Raw genomic sequence first — 20,886 nt, forward strand, 5'->3', positions numbered from 1 at the left:
GCGGCCCGAGCGAGCGGCGCGCCGTGTTTCCGCCCCGGCGCGCTTTAAAGGCCGGAGCGGCTGCCGGCAGGGGGAACCGGCGAGTTCCGGGCCGCGCCGCCGGCGGAGGGGCCGCGCCGCTGCCGCCGCCGCGTAGGTACCGCGGGGGCTCGGCGGGGGGCGGCGGCGCTGCGGGCGGGCGGGACCGCTCCCGGGACCCTGCGTGGTTCGCGGCCGCCCTGTCTCTTACCTCCGGGCTGCGGCGTCCCGGGGCGTGTGGCGCTGAGCGCGCCGCGCGGGGCGCTCCCGGCTCCGACGGACGTGGGGGGAGGCGCGGAGGCCTTGGGGCTGGCCGAGCCGTCTGGCCCAGCCGCCCCGCTCGGGCAGGGCCGCCTGGAGCACGCTGCCTGCTGCCCAGGGCATCGCCGGGCGTGGAGACTGCCCAGCCCCTCTGGGCAACCTGCTCCAGCGTTCAACCCCCCTCAGTGAAGAAGCGGTTTCTTATGTTCAGAAGAGATTTTTGTGTTCCAGTTTGTGCTTATTGCCCCAGTCCTGTCACTGGGCAGTGCTGAGAAAAGTCTGACTCTGTCTTACTTGCACGTCTCATCAGATAGCTATAAAAATCAATAAGATTCCCATGAGACCCAGCTATGTTGACCTCTCATGTGATACATGCTTTAGTCTCTTTGAGGCCTTTTCCTGAATTAACTCCAGTAAATCCATATCTGTCTTGTACTGGGGAGCCTGGAACTGGACATAGTACTTTAGATGTGACCTCAGCAGGTGAGAAGTATCACCTCCCTCAACCTGTTGACAACACCCTTCCTAATGCAGCCTGGAATATCTTTGGCCCTCCTTGCTGTAAGAGTGCGTTGCTGGCTCGTGTTCAATTCTGTGGCTACCAGGGTCCTGAGATCCTTCTTTACAAAGCTGCTCTCTAGCTGGTTGGCCCCCAGCCTGTACTGGTACAATTTGTGCCCAGGTACGGGGCTCTGCACTTCACTTTGCTAAAGTTTGGGAGGTTCCTGTCTGCCTGTTTCTCCAGTGTGTTGAGGTTTCTCTGAATAGTAGTGCAACTATCTGGTGTATCATCAGTTTGTGTGTGTGTATTATGTATACACACACACACACACCCCGTACATACACATATGTAAAAACAGGTGTATATAAAATCACCCTCCCCAACCCTCTTAAGTTTCTCTGGTAGCTTACTACACTGTAAAGCATGTCATTAATGCCGTAAGCTAGTTAGTGTAGGCATTAAAACCAGTATGTTTACAACAAAGTGCAATATGCTTTAGTTCTGGAGTTTCTTTAGTTAGAGCAATGTTGGAAACTTTGGGACAGTGTTAGTTTTTTTTTTTTTTTTTTTTTTTTTTTTTTTTTTTTAAGAGTTCTTTTCCCCCCCCCCTACAAAGCTGACTTGGAGGAGGAAGGACACTTATTAACTGCTAATACTGTTCTTTGATACTTAAGTTGTCCTGGAGCATTTCTCTTTCTTTATTTTTTCTTGACATTGGTTAAGTGGAATACTGTTTTAATAAATTAAGTTGTACTGTTTGAGAAGAATTTTCCCTTGCTCTTTTAGTTTCCGTCACTGCTTTTAGCTGTTGTAAACCTTATCTAAAGACATAGAATGTCCTCTAGAGGGAGATTGTGATACTTTCTGTGGCTAAAGTGTTAGTCACCTTGTTCCAGTTAAATGTCCTAATTGTTTATCTTGGAGAGGATCTTTGAAGGTGTGTTTTCATTGAATAGGAGCCTGTTGTCTGAGTCTGTACCTGAAAACTTCATTGTGGAATACAGACCATAGTCTGTAACTTGACACTTTCGTAGATTAGGTGAATTTTTTTTTTTTTTATTCCAGATATCTTAATTCTGAAATTAAATGAGTAATCCTTCTGAATTCCAATGTTCTACTTCTGCAGTAATATTAATTCTATGTTTCTAAACCAAGGATTTCAGCATCAAATCTGAAAATTGAGTTAAATCACTGTCATGTGACCAGTACTAACAGCTAAACAAGAAAACAAAACAGAAATAGACTTTCACTGTATTTCATCTAACTTAGCAATTACAGTCAAAAAGTATTTCTGTACTTTAACTAGAAGTTTTATTTATTTGACAGACCAATTCCTTGAATGTTAGCTAAGCCTATACTTACATACTCCATTTAAACTCTTGGAAAAGATGGTTGGATTGTTGGTGGTAAGTTATTCAGCATGTTGCGTATACAGTCTTGGCATGTGATTTCTTTTTCACAGAAACTTGGAAAAGCTTGTGCCACAGTAAGGCATCTCTGCTTTTATCTTCTATAAAAGTTGATACATTAGTAATCTTTCAGTTAATCCCTTTTAGTTGACAGTTGAACATGTTCGTACTACATCCCGTTAAAGAGGACTTGAAAGAAATAGGTATTATTAGCCTTGCTCAAAAATACTTGGGGTATTTTTATTCCTACACGTGTGCATCCCAAAGCACTGCAAAATTACTCTTACTTGCTATAGCACTTTTTCCTGAGAGAATAATGTAAAGTGATTTACAGTACTTACCTTGTAACTTTGTTTTTCTTTCCATATTCATTTTCAATGTTTTGTGGTATGCAAGTATATCTCCGGTGCATTAAGAATGTGTGTAAAGTGCTTGAAGACAAATGGTGTTTCATAATTGAATGTATGGATGTGCTATAATAAAGGAATAATATATGAATAAACAGGAATAAAACCATGGATATTTGTAAAAGGATATAAACATGCTTTAAGTGATTCAGACTGTAGAATTCATAATAAATTGTTCTTAATGATCAATTTTTTATTGTAGATCATCCTTTTGGAGGATTACAGCACTGAGATTTCTGGAGTCTGCTGTATCTAGCCATAATGAGTTCATCATTGGTTGCTTATGATGATTCAGACTCTGAGGCAGAAACGGAAAAGACTGAAGTTCCCCATACATCTAGTACAGGAACAAGCCTTCTGAGTTCTTCTGTAAAACATGTTCAATATTTTGCACCTGGTAGTCTGGGCATAAAATCTGTGTATGAAATGCAACCTACTGAGAACACTGACTATTCTGGCACGGACATTGTTTGTGAAGATTCCACTGAGCATTATACTCAGAATAATAACATTGATTTGACATCTTATTGTAGGAGAGCTCACCCTAGCCGCACTGCATTATGCATGTCCTACAGAAACTATGAACAAACATCAAGCTCTTCGGTAAACTCTGGCATTTCTCCTCAGAAGCGAATACATAAAGACAATATTACTACTATAAAGGGAATTAGACCATATATCCCTAAAAGGCTGCGTCAAGAAAATTCTGGTATGCGCAAAGAAAAAGAATCTGATCAGGGAGGGAATTCAAACTGTGATGTTAAGTTAGGCATTTCAGGAGAACAGACTTTGACAAAGATCTCTGAATTAATTAAGCCCTATTTAGGATCCAAATACAAATTAACTGAAGTCCCTAAAAACTTAGTATTTCATATATCTAAACACAGTGGTCCTGTTAATGAAATCCAATGGTGTCCTGTACGAGAACAGAGTCACATGCTTCTCTCAGCTTCTATGGATAAAACAATCAAGGTAATGTAAAACAAGATGTGTTGTGAACCAATTAAAATCTATATGTACTGTTTTGAATAATGTTCTTCTGGGAATAAGAGAACTGCTTGCTGTTTCATAATCCTCAGAATTCGAGCAGATGTGTTGTAGTACAAGAGCCTATTATGAACGGTTTAATCCCTTTCTATACACAGAATCTTCTTATTTCAGAATGTTTTTTGTATTAGACACGTCAACTTCTTGGATATTAAATTAAGAAGCTAGATTTCTAGTAGGTGACTCTATAGTAATCTGTCTTAGTGGTGGGTTTCTAATATTTCCTCCTTTAAGGTCACTGAAGCCATAAGCACAGTTGTGCTTATGATATCTTTTATCTAAACTTACATGGCAATTCCTAGGACATAAGAAATCTGTTCACTTTTAAGTTTATTTCAGAGGTTAATTGCTCACTACTTAGTGTGTTTTTTCTTCTAATTTCAGTGTATTTGGCTTCAGTTACAGACATCAGTTCTTGTTTTAATTTAGTCCAATGATCCTAACTTCTGTTTTTAGAATGGATAATAATTTTATATGGAAAAATATTGCACATTTTCCCCAAAATGGGGCTAATGCTGTGTGTGGGCTCAAATAATATTGTATGTCTAAGATGTCTGGAAACTCCAGAAAGTTTACACATAACCACAGTTTTGATATGAGTGCACAGAATGGTTGCTTTTTTGTGGAAAGTATGCTTTTCCCCCTGGATCTAACATAGCAGATGCAATTACTTTAGAATTTCTTTCCAATTTTACTAAGCCTAGAGACAGGAAGAACAGCCTTTGTTTCAGCATATTTCTAAAACCAAATGGGAGCATGGAACTTCAAAATAGAATTCTGTTTTCATGTTAAAATTCATTAGAATGAAATTCTCATGGAGTTTAATAAAGTTGTTGTCTTACTCTTTTGCCATTTGATTCTTTAAGTGAAGAATTTTATTTATTTATTTATTTATTTATTTATGTATGACTTAGTTTAAAACTATTTTGTCTGCTTTCCCTTGTTTCACCATGGAAAGTTTTGTGGCCATGTGAGATACATACTGACTTCACATCTTTGAAGCAGTAGTGTGGGGTATCAGACAAAGTTATACTTTTTTCCTAAATGCCTATTATAGCATTGGTCCCCCATGGGAGGGGGATCCTCCTTTCCCCCTCCCCCCACTGTCAAAAGACATTTAGCCTGAGTAGAATTTCCTTCTGTGTTGCCTAAGTATTATTCTCTTATGATATAATAATTTCACTAGTTCTGTAGTTAGCTAAGCCATCAGAGTTCGAGTTTTGTGAACCATGGAGTATTTTCTCCTTCATCCTCTTTTCAAAACTACTTTTTGTACATCTTTGTATGTCAAAGATGAAATGGAATAAAAATCTTTCTTTCCAATTCTTTTAGTATATTGAAATAAGTTAAAATGTGGCCGCTGTTTGAAGTACAGACTTAGACAGAAAACACCAAAGAGATGAAAAGCATCTACTAACACTTTTTGCTCAAGTGGCATTTTGAATTTGGACTGTGCAAAATTATATTCATTGCAGACTTCAGTATGTCTGAATTTAACTTTGTCTTAAGCTGTGATACCATATCTTAATGCTTACTAGCCCAAAGTTAGCATAGCAAGGACTGAAATGAAAGATGGGTAGGTGCAATTGGTAAAATCTAGAATGAAAATTGTTATTGCAGTGTAATATTATAAATCTAAAAAATGACCTTCTCATTTTTGTCTTCTGAGCAGGGAAGAGTTTGTTCTTTTATTTCCTAAAACAGTGTTATCAACTTGATTGGAAGCAGTTATTTAAAGCAATTTACTTAAACAGTAAACTCTTCCTTTTTCTTTCCCAATGACCCTAGTTGCCTTAGGTTCCCTGAACCATGGAAATTCAATATAAATATTAATATTTGCAATATTTGAGAGTATGTGTCAAGCATTAGTAAAGTAATGCTGTAACTGTATTATGAAGTATACTTGAAACATATCAGTGGTTTGAAAGATATTCTGTAGAGAGATTAAAAAGGCTTTCACTCTCATAATCAAACTGAAGACTGTAATGGTGTGAGCGATAGCATCTTCAAAAAGTACACAGCTTCATGCAAATATCTTTCAAGCCAGTAGAGGGCACAGTTAGATTAAGTATTGGCTTGATGTTATGAAACTAATTTCACTAACTTTTTAGAGTCACAAGCCCGTGAATCTCATGTGAGAAAGCAATAATTTATCTTCTGAGAATTTTTAGGCTACCTGCCATTGCCTGGAGTTGTCTATTTCCTGCTGTAAGTATATAAAACCAAGCAACTGAAAGTACAGATGTAGGGTTTTTCTCCTCTTCAGTTCCATACCTTTGCCCACCTCTCCCTTTTTGTTATTCACTTCAAAGAACATTTGCTGGAATCACTAGTTTAAATCCAGGCAGTGGTAACTTACCTTACTACCCTTTAAGGGGCATATTCATAGTGATAGACACTCATGGTGGTTGCACTGTTTACTTTGGATATCTAATTTGGATCAGAGTCAACACACCTACAGTTAGAAACCTAAAATTCTTGTATAATCAGTAGAGAGAGTAGGCAATCCAGAGCTACAAAACTATGTACTTAAGTTAGTCATGTTAATTATTTCCTGGTATAATTGCAAATTAATATTTGTATGTGTAAATATCTTAAATTTGGCCTATACAGCTAGATAGCTTATCTTTGGAAGAGTTCAGCATAAGTTAGTGGCAGTCTGTCAGGGCTGGGTGTTTGGACCAAGCAGTCAGACTGAAAGGTGTTCATGGTTTAAGTCTTGAATAAATAAAAGCATGTATTATTTGGCCAAACAAGTTTACATCTGTTGTTCTGTGCTCAAGTTTTTTTTTGTTTTGTTTTTTAATCATAAACTAAGAATTTCCCATTTTGGGAAAGGATATTTTTTGGCATGGAGAGGGAGGAAACACTTGATTTCTTAGTTACCTTAATTTAGCAATCATCCTTTAATTACATATCACATTCCTATGTATTTACAATATATGCATAGAATTGATTCTGTGGGTTTTTACTTAAGCATATAATGTATTCTGTTTTAAATTGGGAAAAATAATCTCTGTTCTCCCAGTTTAACCAATGTGCATTTTGTGATCTTCTCCATTATAAATGAGTGTTAGTCATACTATAAGGCTTGTGAAAATCAAGTTGATGTTTTCAGCTTGCAGTTGATTGAAGAATAACCTAGTGTAAAGCAGATGTGATAACCACTAAATTGTCTGGAAAGATTATCTGAAACTGTTTGTATGAACAACTTGTGTATTTGGGAAGGAACATACTCTTCCAGAGGACTTTCTATTTTTTGTTAAAATTAGTTGTTCTCAATGAAATTTCTGATAAGGTTGCATTAAAAAAAATAATGGTAAGTTTATAACTTTCTTGCGTTAACACTTCTAACAGCAGATGGAGCTCTTGAGCATCTCAAACTGATACTAACTAAACTAGTTTCTTAAAGAATAAAAAAAATTAATGATTGCCTCCATTTTGTGTTGAAACAGAAAATTAAACATTTATGTATGTGTTGAAAATGATGAAAATCTTTAGAGACTGAAAGGCAAGACAGAACTTCATCAGGGAAGGTTATATATACTGCAGATTAATTACCTGTAGTTCCTCTACTATGAGGCATTATAGATTTCATTCTAAATTTTGAATCTGTAGGGAATGCAAAAAATATTTAGATTTATACTTTGGAAGTAGTCTTTTGCCCTGTCTCTTTTATTTGGATTTTGAGTATTCCCCTGTGGAAGGGGAAGGTGGAAAGTAGGATAGCCTGCCCAATAGTAGCACTCCTGATAGCTACCTAAAGGTGGAAATACTAATGGAAGGGACAGGAGACTATTTGAATTAGGGAAAGAACTGCTGGGAGCTTTTATTATGCCAGTGCTCTTCATCACTGATACCATCAAGGGGACAGGGACAAACTCTTTTCAGTTGTCCCGTGTGACAGGACAAGAGGCAATGGGCACAAACTGAACCACAGGAAGTTCTGCCTGACCGTGAGGGGGAATTTCTTCATTGTGAGAGCGACGGAGCACTGGAGCAGGTTGCCCAGAGAGGCTGTGGAGTCTCCTTCTCTGGAGATCTTCAAGGCCTGCCTGGATGCAACCCTGTCTACCATGCTCTAGGTGACCCTGCTGAGCAGGGAGGTTGGACTAGATGATCTCCAGAGGTCCCTTCCAACCTTGCTGATTCTATGATTCTATGATTTTCAGTGGCTATTTCTACTTTAAGTATGCTTTTAAGGGTTGTGAATGTGATTGTCTCAATGTTTGTCCAAACTGATTACACCTGTTTATCTTTAGACTTATTATTAACTTTTCTTTATTGTCTATTTGAATAGCTACTGTAAATGAAATCAGTACCACTTCTGTTTATGCCATGGCTAATAACCTTTGCATGTGTGTTGAGACTCAGCAAAGTTAAAGGTGCCTAATTTTCATAGTGTGGATGTTCAGTACTTCCTGAAAATTAGATGTTGTTTAGGTATTTCTAGTTTAGAGCTCAAAATATAGAATCCTGCATTACAGGTTACCATTGAAGAACACAGCTGTTGTTTGTGTCTTAGGTACCAAGGCAGATGAAAATTTTCCCTTGAAAGACATGTTTATCAAGAACACTCAGTGTAGTGGGTTTTGTGAATTCTTAGTGTCTGAAGACCTCGTAATTGCATAGAGTCACATCTCTTATTCTTTCATGCTTCCCTTCAAGGGGAAAAATAGCAAAGTAGTATGTTCTAAAAACTTACTCTTTTCTAGATCCTACTCTATCAAGCTGAAACAATGATGGCCTCTATTCATCCACATGAGTGTAGTGTTGACAGTAGCAATACAGACTTGTTTGAAACTGCTGTTATCCTGCTCCAGAGTAATAATTCTGATATTAGTTCAGTTTTCAAACATGCTGCGCATAATTCAGTTGAAATAACCAGGATAGATTTATTTCTCATTGTTCTGTCATATGCATGTCTGTTCATAAGGTAATGAATTTAAGTTGCACATTACTTCGTTTAAGTTCACACTAGCCGTCAGATGCTTATAACCTTGTTACCACTAGGTTGAACTCAAACTCAACAATATTAGAGATCATGCTGCCAGTGCCCTTAAGCATTCAAATCTTTAGGTTCATTTAAAAGTCTGATTGTGATAATATTCTTTTAATAGCAACTTGTACATAAAATGAGAATTTGAGGAGTTTTTCTTGCAAATACATACCGCTTTAACTGAAAAACTTTAGAGAAGAGCTATTAGTGATGTCAGTACACTCTCAATGCTGTGTTTTTAAAACTAATGCTTTTTATTATGTTGGCAGTGGCAAAGAATCTCTCCTCCTTTTGGTGATTGTGTTCTGCTCACCTAGATGTGTGAAAGAAGTATCATTGTTTTATTGCTGAAGAGACTACTAAACAGGCTATCCTGAAGTATTGAAGCTGACTTTTCATTGTGGTACCTTATTTTGAGCTGCTTCTTTTCTGTTTAGAGCTATGTATGTTTTTTTCCAAGGATTTTGAGGTGGAAGTAGTACACTATTTGATAGATGTGTGGTAAACCAGTTTCTGAAGTACTGAAACTGTTTCTCTATGTGTGTGTGTGTGTGTGTGTATATGTATATATATATATACATACATACATATATATATACACACACACATAGAGAAACATATATATATATATATATATATATTAAAAAAAAAGATACTTCATATGATTCATTTGGGTATTCTCTACAACGTTCCTTTTGTCTGAAAAGGAGCATCATGTGGGAAGGAGTGTACTTGGTCATGGGCAAGATGTTCCGACTGTGCTTCTGTCTAGATGTTAATATGGGTCAGGATGTACTAGTCAGTTCTTACCTAGTCATTCCACAAGCCATAACACAAGTCAGCAGAGAACAATTCATGAAGATGGTGGGTTTTGATCACAAAAGTATGCGCAGATAGGGACTATTCCATGTTTTGCTGTTAATACTGAGATATGTTTAGAGGTTGTTCTTACATTGAGATTTTTAATTACTTTCTTGCTTCCAGCAGCGTTGTTGTCAAGGAAACAGAAATCCTTGTAATGCCTTTGTTCACTTTCTCTGAATCCACAGCTGGAGATGACTTGTATAGTTTTTATTATGTTGTTAGTAGTTGACACAGTCTTGTGTCTCAAAGGGTTTTTCAAAGAAGTTTGTTTCTTTGAATATAAATAGCAGCATCCTGATCTCTATGCTGTGTGATAGGCCATTGTTTTCTTTCCTCTTTCACTAGCGAGAACTAAATTCAGTGCTGCTTTAGACAGCAATTTATTCCAATATATGTGCAAACCTGGTACCAAAGAGAAGAAAAGACAAACAGATTCACTGCTTTTTTTGTGGTAGATTTTGTCTTGCAAGGTTGTCAGTTTTGCTTGGCACCTGGAAATGTGTCCTGAATTAGGATCTCTGTAAGGAATGCTAGAATACTACTCCATACTGGAGGTCTTGCAAAAGATTTTTGATGGCCTTATGGCCATGTGAGGATGTAGCTTTCGGAGGATGGAGGGGGCAAGAGGGTGGGAATGGAACCTCATAGTGTAGATAATATGCCCTTTTCCTGAGGGTGGATAATATTCCTCCCCCCCTCCTCCCCCCCCCATTGGGAAATTTTTTAAAGAAAAGTTCAGAAAGTAAAAATATTGGGAGCAGTAGAATTAACAAAGCCTGGCTGTGGATTTTGTCACTTCTTGCTCATTTGGGACCTCTGTAGTGTCTTTTTATTCAGCTGCTGAGTTTCTTAAATCTGGAGGAGAATGTAGTCCTTCAGATACCTCTACCTCTAAAATTTGTTCAAAATTGTCCAGTTGAGTGAAACGTTACTGCAAGTGAGAGGCATGGGGGGGGGGGGGTTTACAACTGTTATGAGTGTTTTTTCACAAACTTTTCCTTCAGTAGAAGTCCTGAAAGACTGAGGATGGCTTTTTAGATGTCTTTAAATAGATATGGGGAATAAAAGGACTCTTTCTTCCATTTCTTCCAGTGATGCTATATAGAAGGGATTTATTTTGTCTTTCAACATATAAAAATACCAGGAATATTAGGTGGTATCTGTCTCACTTCCTTCGAAAACCTTCTATCCTGGATTGCAAAGCTGTGCACTTAATTTCTACTAAGAACTCCTCCAACCATTTACTAAGTGTCTTTCAAGTAGGATGTAGCAGAAATAAGGTACTCTCCCCTCACAACATAGTCAATCTATTGCAGAGGGGAAGGAAAGTCAGTGCTAGACGTACCAGTGAAGTAGTCTCTCTTAGGAAGATGAACTGATGATAAATCAAGCCTGCAGTGATCCACAAAACCTCTGTGGACAATTGGTGTGGAGTAACAGTATCAGAATATAATTGGAGCCACTAGAGGAAAATTTTTTACAAGAGTTTCTAAGAACTTCACCATAAAAATAATGTTACAACTATTTTTCCCTTTGTAGATCTTTTTTTAAAGTTATAGGATAGTCTAGAGGAAAAAAAATGTATGGTGATGTTTTCCTCCTTCTGGAAACTTATTTAAGAATCCAGGTGAAAATGTCATGGTTTTGAAGCTGCGGGGGGTGGGAGTGGTGAGCTAGAATAGTTTCATTTTTCTGAAGTTACTGTAAAAAAGACAGTAAAACTCAATTTTTTGACAGTTGATAAATTCTAAATTTTTGTTACTTAACATATATGCAATACCAATGTATTTTATTTCTCTTCTAGAAGTCTAGCTTTATAGATATGTTTTTACATAATGTTATGCACTTAAAATCTACTTGCAAAGGTAAAGGCATCTTATGACTAGGATTCTTTACTTCTCTTGGTCTGTCAATGTTGTCAAGGAAACAATCTTTTGAAAAGCTTTGCTCAGCTTCTTCAGATCCTGTAGAGAGATTTCTTGCTTAAGATTTATCCAGCATCAGCAGCAGAAATGGTTTGTCTCAAGTTTCTGTTCTTTTCAGTATGTTCATGACCTTGCTTTTAAAAAGCAGGTTTTGTTTCTAATTTAGTACAAAATAGCTGCATCTTTAATGTTATGACACCAGTGAATATACCAAACATTGACACTTGATTTTTGGGCAAAACCTGATGCAAGAGAAGTTTAATGACATTTCAATATATTTTTGTTATAAATAACTTTTAGGTACAGATTCCCTTCAATTTGAGGAGAAAAGAAATGTTATGGAAAACTTTGTACACTTAATAAAGTTGCTTCACTGCTATGGAGGTAATGAAGCCCATTTTCTGAGAGTTGGTAACTTCTATCACATATTAGTTTGTTTCATATATTTTGTTTATTGCAATAACCCATCCTCTTAAACACATTTTGTGGATGGTCTGAAGCTGTACATTGGATTTGTCTTTCAGTACATGCATGCTGACTGTCCAGCTATTTGGGTATTATGATTGAGCTCTGCCTCCACTATGCTTGTGGAGGGGTTTGAACCTGATGTTTTACCCAACTGCATCCTTATAGAAAGCTTCTAGGATTTTAATTACAGAAACTTCTACACCTTTCAAATATTGAAATTAGTTAATGAATTGAAAAGACCTTGAGGGAAACTTGTTAGATGGTAGAGATTGCGTAGACTTGTATGTTTTGTGCATACCATCTATGTAATGCCTCACTTGAAGCAAGACTAGGATTTGGAATCTAGAACCTGGTCACTAGGCTTGTTGCCTTTTTTCTCTTTGAATTATCCATATGATCAAGACTTCATCATTAGAAAGCTTCAGGTTGTGGCAGTAGAGAAAATACTGCAGACTTAGTGTTCTTGACCGAAGATCCTACATATTAAACTGGCTCAAGAGCTGCTTAGGGGGAAAAAAACCCAGAAGTACAAAATAAGCTATTAAGCTGTAGGACTTTCTTATAGCTTTAATACGTTTTTCTACAGATAATTCAAAAGGCCCCTCTGGAGTGCTACTTGAATCTTCTATTTTTTTTTTGTTAAGTATTTCTAATAGTTTAGAGGCTGCATTTACATTTGAAAACTCTGAATTTAAGTGTCTGCATTGGCAAGTAAGTTTTGAAGTAAGAAGGAGGTTAATGTCAGGGTGCTATGTGCAATTAATTTAGAGAGGCATCAACAAAAGGAAAGAGGTACATCATTGGTTCATATTTCCTATGATTTTTTTCCTTGTTTTCTCATTTACTTGCATATTATTATTATTTTACTTGAGTTTGTCAGTCTCTCTTCCTTCTTCTTACTTTCTTGAGCATGCTTCTTACCTCTCCTTGACTTATTTGCTTCTCTGGAACTTCTAGTTGCTTGTTTCCCCATTTCAGTGTTTCTGTGGTACAAAGTTTCAGAAGAGTATCTGAAGACTCTTGTAAGTACTTGTGTAAACAAGTGATTTGTTTTGCTTGTAACTGTTTCCTAGGTTGGTGTATAACTTAGATTTTCTGTGAATCTGGCTGTAAACAGGGCTCATTATTCATAGCTACTCTGTAATTCTGCTACTGGGTGAATAGATCCAGGGGTATATGATGGGTTTATCCAGCTGTGTGTACAGGTATGTACACTGTACAGGTAACCAACTGCTGCAGCTGAATGAATAAATAGAGCAAATTGGGATCCAGGACTACTACGAGAACCTCTTTCTAATAAACATGGTTATCCTGTAGCTTTAGAAAAGAGAGATGTTGCTAATAACCAGTCACAGTAAACATGTTAAAGCTTTGCAAATGTTAAAGCTAGCCCTGTGATAATACAAAACTAATTTAATTTAAAGACAGTTTAATGTTACTCTGCTTGCTAGTTCTGGAATAGTGGTAGTCATATGTTTCACTGGCAAAGAGGACATTTATCTACTTTATAAAATTTGTAGTTTATTTCAATAACTAGATACCCGATCCTGCTCATGTTTATGGCAGTTTTGTCATGGACTTCAGTGGATTTAGGATTGCTTTATCTTCCTTAGTGTTGTGTTTTTCATCTGTAGTCTTTGCAGTTATTAATGTTCTCAGTAGTCTTGGGAATAATAATTACAAATGTTTATTCTCTCGTTAACCTAAATATTTTGTTAAGAGGTATTTTCCCAGGCCAACCAGTGAATGAAGAGAAAATTCATTAAAGCCCAGGTTTTCGGATCACTGTTCTAAATCACTATACTGTCCTTGTTATTTAGATGCTATTCAGATAGATGTGGGTCATCAGGGTGCAGTGGCTACTTTTTAAACTAAAAGCCTACCAGTTAATGTTGGGGATGTGATAGAATTTCCTTATAGATGAGAGAATTTGGTTTTAATTCCCTGCAGACAGAAATTGTGACTCAAGCACAAGTGTTTGCCAGTATATTTAGAAATGTTTGTAGCGATGTGTTACTCTGCCATTGTAAAATACTGCTAATAGCTATGTACAGTGTAAATGGATGCACTGTGTTGTGCTGGGAACAGCTGCTGCCCCCTTGGCTAGGCTGGCAGGGCCTGTCCATAGCTGTTGTCCCTGCTGTTCTTGGTGCATATGATGTGCAAGAGTTGGACAACCTAAATAGATCTTTTTAATTTGTGTTTTTACTTGTCTTTTTTATTGACCTTAATAATGGAAGAGATGTTTATCTGATCCTATAGGGGTGTATGTATCTATATAGAGAGACGACTGTAAAGCATATGGGTAGCCTAGGTGACTCAATGCTGCACTAGAAACAGTATGACAATAAAGTACAGTCCAAATACATTTGAATTTTGATAGCCACTATTTAACTGAAGCCTAATGGGGATCCCTCCTGCCCAACTGAACACAACTGATTAATGTTTGTTTTTCTCCCTCATGTTTTCAGATCCAGCTCACTGATCAGCTGTAGTTGCATACACAGTTGCATCCTTCAAAAGTTGGCAGTATAGCTGTTAAGGTTGTACTTAGGCTCTGAACAGAATACAATGTTTCCTTGCCTAATAATGGATGTTCAAAATCTGCAGAATGCAAATGCATCTTTGAATGTATCACTCCGGTTCTTAATTACCCTGTAGGAATTGCAGGCATTTACCACAATGCACCGTTTGCCTCTAAACTTGTATGAGTTTGAAATGGGGGTGTTTAACATTTATGAAGTGTCCCCGATTTTTATAAATAAATGGCTATAATAATTTAGCTAATTATAACTTAGAGTTGTAATACATTTATTCTTCTCCTAAAGTTCTTCTCTTTTGCCTGCTGGTAAGATATTGATTACTTAATGTTACTTAAAACACTTAAGTGTTTTCTGGGTACAATTACCAACGGCTAGTAAACACTGCTGTAATTACACGTGTTCATATTACATGTGTTCTGAACGTGTTCATATTATTCTAATGTGTTGCTGTTACACTAAGGTCAACAAGAAATGGTAATTTGTGCCCTACCACTATTTTCCGTTATAGGTTCATCAATAAATAATTTGCTATTTTTAAGTAATTCTTAATATTTACTCATCATTATGTAATTTCTCTTGTATTACTTGAATACATATGTCAAATCTCTTTAACCATCCCTCATCCCAAATATACCTGGTATTGTTAACTTCACCTGGAGTAAACTTTGTATTTTTCTTGGGCTGGATGTTTAGTATATGCAGTTGAGGGGAGAGAGAGAATATTTAAATATCTTTGTAATACTTCGCTTCACCTTCTGCTAAAATGATTCCCAGTATTCATATTGTACAAGAAACTAGCTTAAATCATAGCATGATTTGTGTTGTATAAATATGTTTTAACTTCTGGAAAATGGAGGAAAAAACAGGAACTTACCATTTGAGGTACACTCATAGTGTTAGGCATATTACAATGGCTAGTCATAAAACACTTAAAGGATACCTGCAAAATAGGTTGGAATTCTTCCCTCATGTGAGCATGGGTAAAATTTTCTCTTGCATTGCTTGCCCAGCATGAATGTATTGTTGCTGTTTTGTAGGTGCACAAGAGTAAACATGCTCATAACTTAGGTGGCTGAAAATGTGATCTGTCTCTTAGTCAATGGTTCCTGCAGAATGTATGATTTGCTTCAGGCTTGGTTATTACAGAATGTCGTCATGCAAAATAAAGAATAAACTGTATGAAAATACAGCAATCAATGGCAAAAATACTGTGCTATTGAGAAGGTTAGCATCTTTGATTAAAAAAAAAAGATGTTATGTATTGTTTACTTGGTAATACTTGTTTACAAATTGCTGGGTTTTTAATTTTGTTCATAAAGTAAAGGTTACCTGCCTTTAAAGAAAAATATTTTATTGGTGGTGCTTTTGTTCTTGGCCTCTTGTCTTATTCAGCATTTGGTAACCAGACACCTTCTTGGCAAATAGCGGTATTGGCTAGCAAAGACTTGTTCAGCACACATGGCTAAAATACCAAATGAAGTTTCTGATTATATGAATCTTACTGTTCAGTCTACTTTGCCTCAGCTATTCTTGAGGTTCTCATTTGGTGATATGGCTGAGAATTTCACATGTTTCATTTGGAGCACCTGATGTTTAGAGTGGTAAATCTTAGCTATACCTTTGCTTCCTTTAGTATGTATCTGTATTAAGTATTCACTTCAGAGAATACTTAATATTATCATGAAATGCTTCAAGAAATAGCTCTCCTACTCTGCACAGTGGGTTGTGATGCATATGGTCTTAACATCATGCTACCTCCATAGAGCAGATGAATTCATGTATTGAAAAACATGTTTTAAAATGTTATTTTTGCTCATAATTTGTCACAACTTTTGATGAATATCAAGAATATGTATACATTTATTGCACTGAAATGTCAAAAGGCATTATCTTGTCATATTTCTGCAGTAATAAGACAGAATTACAATACTAATAACATAGTTTCCCCCCTTTACTTGGATAAGCCTGAGCAGGTTAACTTCTGAAATGGATACCTTGAGCACTGTTTTAGAGAAAACTGCACTTGTGATTTTATTGATTAGTTTGGTTGAAGATCACTTATCTGAACGTGTTTTCAGTAAGGGTGCAGCTATTGTTTATGCCCAGGCTTTATAAACATTTTTATTTTGTTTAATTCAAAGCTTAAGGAAATAGATAGTGGTGATGGGAGGAAATTCTTTTCAGATATAGAATCAGAAGTCTGAGGCATGTGCTGTTTGTGTGTCTTCAGATGCTGTCCTTCCACCCTGCAGCATGATGGGTCTCTTACCTTTCTGTATTCTCCAGTCAATAGGCATTGCCAATACCTGAGATGTGCTTTTGAAGAAGAACGCTAAGCATGCAATTACACAGCTAGGCAGGAGCAGCAACCATCTTTTAGAAGGTCGGGAGTTTTTTGATACTTCTTTCAGAATCTTTGATCTATTTACTTATAAAGACAGTTTCCCTATTTTTCTCTGCAAGCATCATTGATCGCTTTCACCAAGAGATTTTTCAGGTCCAGGGTAAAAATTACTAGTCAAATCAGGTTGAAAGATACAGACCAGCAGGACATCCTTATAACATACAACTACCCACATTGATTATTTTTGTGATTAAAATCCTCCATGTCAAATAATAGGAGATAAATAGTGTAGACTTAATTGGTTGGGCTGTAGACCTTTAGAATGGTATGTACGTGTGTTTTATCTCCATCTTGGAGGACATTACTCGTTGATCTCTTTTCTTCTAGCCAAAAGAGACTTCTTTTACTCTTCTAAAAAAGTAACAGAATGCTAAGGTATCTGGTTTAACCTTGTGTTGTCAAGCTTAGCTTTTCTTCTTTTCAGATTTTATTGCTCCAAGAAAAGTTGACCAAGACAAAGACCAACATAAATAAGCCCACTTCCCCTTTTAAGACAAAGGATTATGAAATTTTTAATGTCTATGCATGCTTGAGCAGGGGAGTTGGACTAGATGATCTCTAGAGGTCCCTTCCAACCTTACTTATTCTATGATTTTTCTATAATGTTAACATTCTGCTTAAGTCACACTTCATCCCTGTAACGTGATGAACTTGTATGTATTTGCAACAAACTTTATTTAAACAAAATAAAGCGTGCAGCCTAGTATGGAGAGTATACTTAGCATGCGTGGTAGTGGTGTGCTTAGCTTAAATATGTGTATTTTCAAACAGCTATTCCTCACATCAGTCCTATGAGCTTGAACAATTAAATTAGCTCAGTCATTTTTACTTTCATTTCAATCTGGTGATGTGAGGAACTTGTTAACTGTCTGCTCTGAAAAACAATCAGAGGTAGTGTTTTTCTCTGCTTTTGCCTGAAGGAGAGTTTCTTAACAAAAGCCATGTACTTATGTTTGAACACGTATCTTTACATTAGCAGGTAAGCAAAGGTATCCAATTTTGCAGAGCAACAAAATACTTGATTGCAGGTCTAATGATAGTTTAAGAGGTGTTTTCGGATGTGCTGAAATCAAGGACTTGAAGCAGATGAACTTAATTATCTTTGTGAATATTCACAATCACATTATGTGCTTTAAATGTCACATTTGGAAATAGTACCTCATTGCTAGTTAATTAACAATAATTACTCAAGGTAATACTTATGTTTCTAGAGTTTCTTACCCACTGTGAAAAATGTGCTTTGTTTGTAAAGGTTTAGCAGTATAAAAACTAGATTTTACTTTACCTCTTTCTGAAAGTGTTACTGTTGCTTAGCCTCTGTAGTTTGTACCTTTAGTTATTCTGTTCCTTTTATCGCTACATCTGGGCGATGTTAAAATCTGAATTATGGTATATGATTAGAGTTGAACTCCTTTAACATAATAGGAGTGAAAAATAGCAAATGAGGCTGGCAGTCTGGAAATCCATCACGAGGTGTTACAAAGGTGTGTTGACACCCACAGCTAAGGAAATGTGGCTTATAACAATACCAGAAAGGCTTTCTCAGTGGTAGCTTCTTTGCTGAATGTCTTCTGTCCGTAACAGTGGCATTTCTTGGAAGAAAATGGAAAACAAAAACCATACCCTTGGATCCTAACAAAACTTCCCAATACTCTACTCTTCAGCTTCCCTCTTTCACCTTCATTCTCTACCTTTCCTGTAGAAATTAAATAATTATGAAAGGATTCCTCTCAGCTATTTTCCCTCCTGGGAGTGTGGTTTTTCTTTATCAGTGATAGTCTCCTTGTGTACAGCTGTACACTTTTATATAAATTTTTAGTTTAAATAATGATCAGCTTCAGTTGGACTCAGACTTATAAACTGAGTGTTCTCTTTGCCTGTGAATTTCTGCATTACCTTCATGAATGAGAAATTCCATTGAGATCTTGGTAATATATTAATGTATAACTTTATGATTTCTTCTGTAAGGTATATGAAATGCTTTACAATGAATTTTTTTAATTAACAATAATATTTACAATATACAAAACTAATGACTGAATTCCAAGACATCAATTTAAGAAGCTAGTTTCAGAGAACAATAAAAGAAATTACTGAATTTTAGAGACAGTTTTGAAGATAAATAAGACTATGTATGCCTTGTGCAGTGTGAGTAAAAATAACTGCAAGTATATGAAGGTGTACAGTCAAAGGATGAATGTTTAGGGTGGTACAAAAGGAAAGCAATAAGGATGGAAAAGAGGCTGAGTAGCAGGAAGCTGGAATGATAATATGAACTGGACTATGGAAGGGTCTTCAACATAAGTGAAAAATAACAAAATACAAGTGTTAAGCACTTTACTAGGGAAAGCTTTGCCATATTAACTTCTTCTGTTGTGAAAAACTTGTTCTCCAATTCATTCTACAACTGTTTTAAATAAAAACCTTGGAGAATGACAGAAGTATTCTAGCTTAAAATGGTAACATTGAGTGACAAAAAAGGGTTTCAGTCCTGTCTGTTGCAAATAGGTTGAGGTTAAATAACATTTATTGGTAAACTTTTCATTGTACCTGAAGGGCTATTTTTTTTTCTCCAAAGGACTGATGAGAAATCTGCTGATGGATACCAAAGCAAAGAGCCTGATTATTTAAGAAACAAACAAAAAAACTTGATTGCATCCACTCCCATTTTCCTTGTTTATTTTAGAAATCACTAATTTTTATGTGCTTAAACAGAAATCAAATACTTCTGCAAATCTTCTTAAAACTGGTCACTAAGCTCCTGCTAATATATAGAAACCTGTAATGCTATTAAAACCATGAAATTCAAAGTTAATGTAAATATTTTGCTTTTGGGTGATTTGAAAAGTTTTAATTCTGGGGATCTACTGTCATAAAGTGAAACGAAGGCAATGAAATGCTTTTGATAGTGAAGCAGTATGTTCTTTGAACATGTCCAGCAGCTGTGAGGAAACACTGCACCAAATTCTACTTGAATTTACAAAAGTTGCAGTACTTAAAACATTCATGTTATAGTGCTAAGGACTCCAGGCCACTGGGGCCTGTGGTGGAAGTGGTTATGGGTCTCTCTGCGCTTGTTGTGCGCTGTAGAGTAAGCCAGCTGGGGTACCAGAAGCAGCAGCACAGGACAGTGCAGTGCTTTTCTGGGCTGCTTAGCTCTTCCTGGGAATGAGCCTAAGGAGGTGGAGTGTATCACTTGTGCTACTGTACTTACCTGATGATAACGTAGACTTGTGCTATGTAAATGTGAGCAGTGATAGGCCCTGCTTGTGTCTTACAGCTCACTAAAATGAAATGTGTTCATCAGATTTTAGAAAACAGGTATCTGGGAGTGATGTCTAGTCCTACAAATATTTACTTTATAAATAGATAAGCGAATGTATACATATATAATGTTTAATCTAAATGGGTCCTATGTAAATGCCAGGTAATATTTAGTAAGTATCAGAATTATGTTCTTATCAACTAATTGATAATACTGTCATTGGTTCATGGCTTCACTTTAACATCCAAATAGAGAGCTAATTTTACCTGGTTCCAGATCTCTAACTTGGAGTGTTATTGATTCCCAGCTTTGAAGATATACTCTTATACCAGCTGTAAAACAAAACTGGTGACACTTTCTCCTTCATATGGCAAAAATCCAATCATTATGTAAGATTTTTATTTAATTCCTGAACTATTACTATAGTATAGTAGATACTTTCAACTTACACAATTCTATATACTTACAGACATTTTTCACCCACATTTTTGTGATAGGAGTTATTTGAGCTACAGTGCTAGTTCAAATTCAAAGCTATATATCTGGAAAACAGCCTTGAAACATTTGAGTTAAAATAAATAATCCTTCTTTAAGGCACACCTTCTTGTATTTTAAATTACTGTCATTTTTATCATCATGATGTGGTAACCAGAGTAAATACACAGTCTGTAGACATGCATCAGTTTTCAAAAGTTCTGATGTGTTTAAATGGATTTTGGAACTGTGTAATGGTGTTGAATCTAGTATCAAAGCTAATAAACAGCCCTTGGTATA

The 20,886-nt window shown here is 36.5% G+C and overlaps 1 protein-coding gene across 2 annotated transcripts in view; it reads left to right on the top strand.

Moving 5' to 3' along the window:
* The first annotated feature begins 69 nt into the window (after positions 1-69).
* Positions 70-20,886, top strand: part of WDR25 (WD repeat domain 25) — a 62,399-nt gene continuing 41,582 nt past the window's right edge. For both annotated transcript variants that reach the window (XM_062576853.1, XM_062576854.1), the window contains exons 1-2: positions 70-132; positions 2,800-3,569. In XM_062576853.1, the coding sequence (XP_062432837.1) occupies positions 2,859-3,569 (711 nt within the window). In that variant the 5' untranslated portion in view covers positions 70-132; positions 2,800-2,858. The remainder of the gene's footprint in view (positions 133-2,799; positions 3,570-20,886) is intronic.

The sequence above is a fragment of the Rhea pennata genome, chromosome 5 (genome assembly GCF_028389875.1).
Source record: "Rhea pennata isolate bPtePen1 chromosome 5, bPtePen1.pri, whole genome shotgun sequence".
Classification (NCBI taxonomy): Eukaryota; Metazoa; Chordata; class Aves; order Rheiformes; family Rheidae; genus Rhea; species Rhea pennata.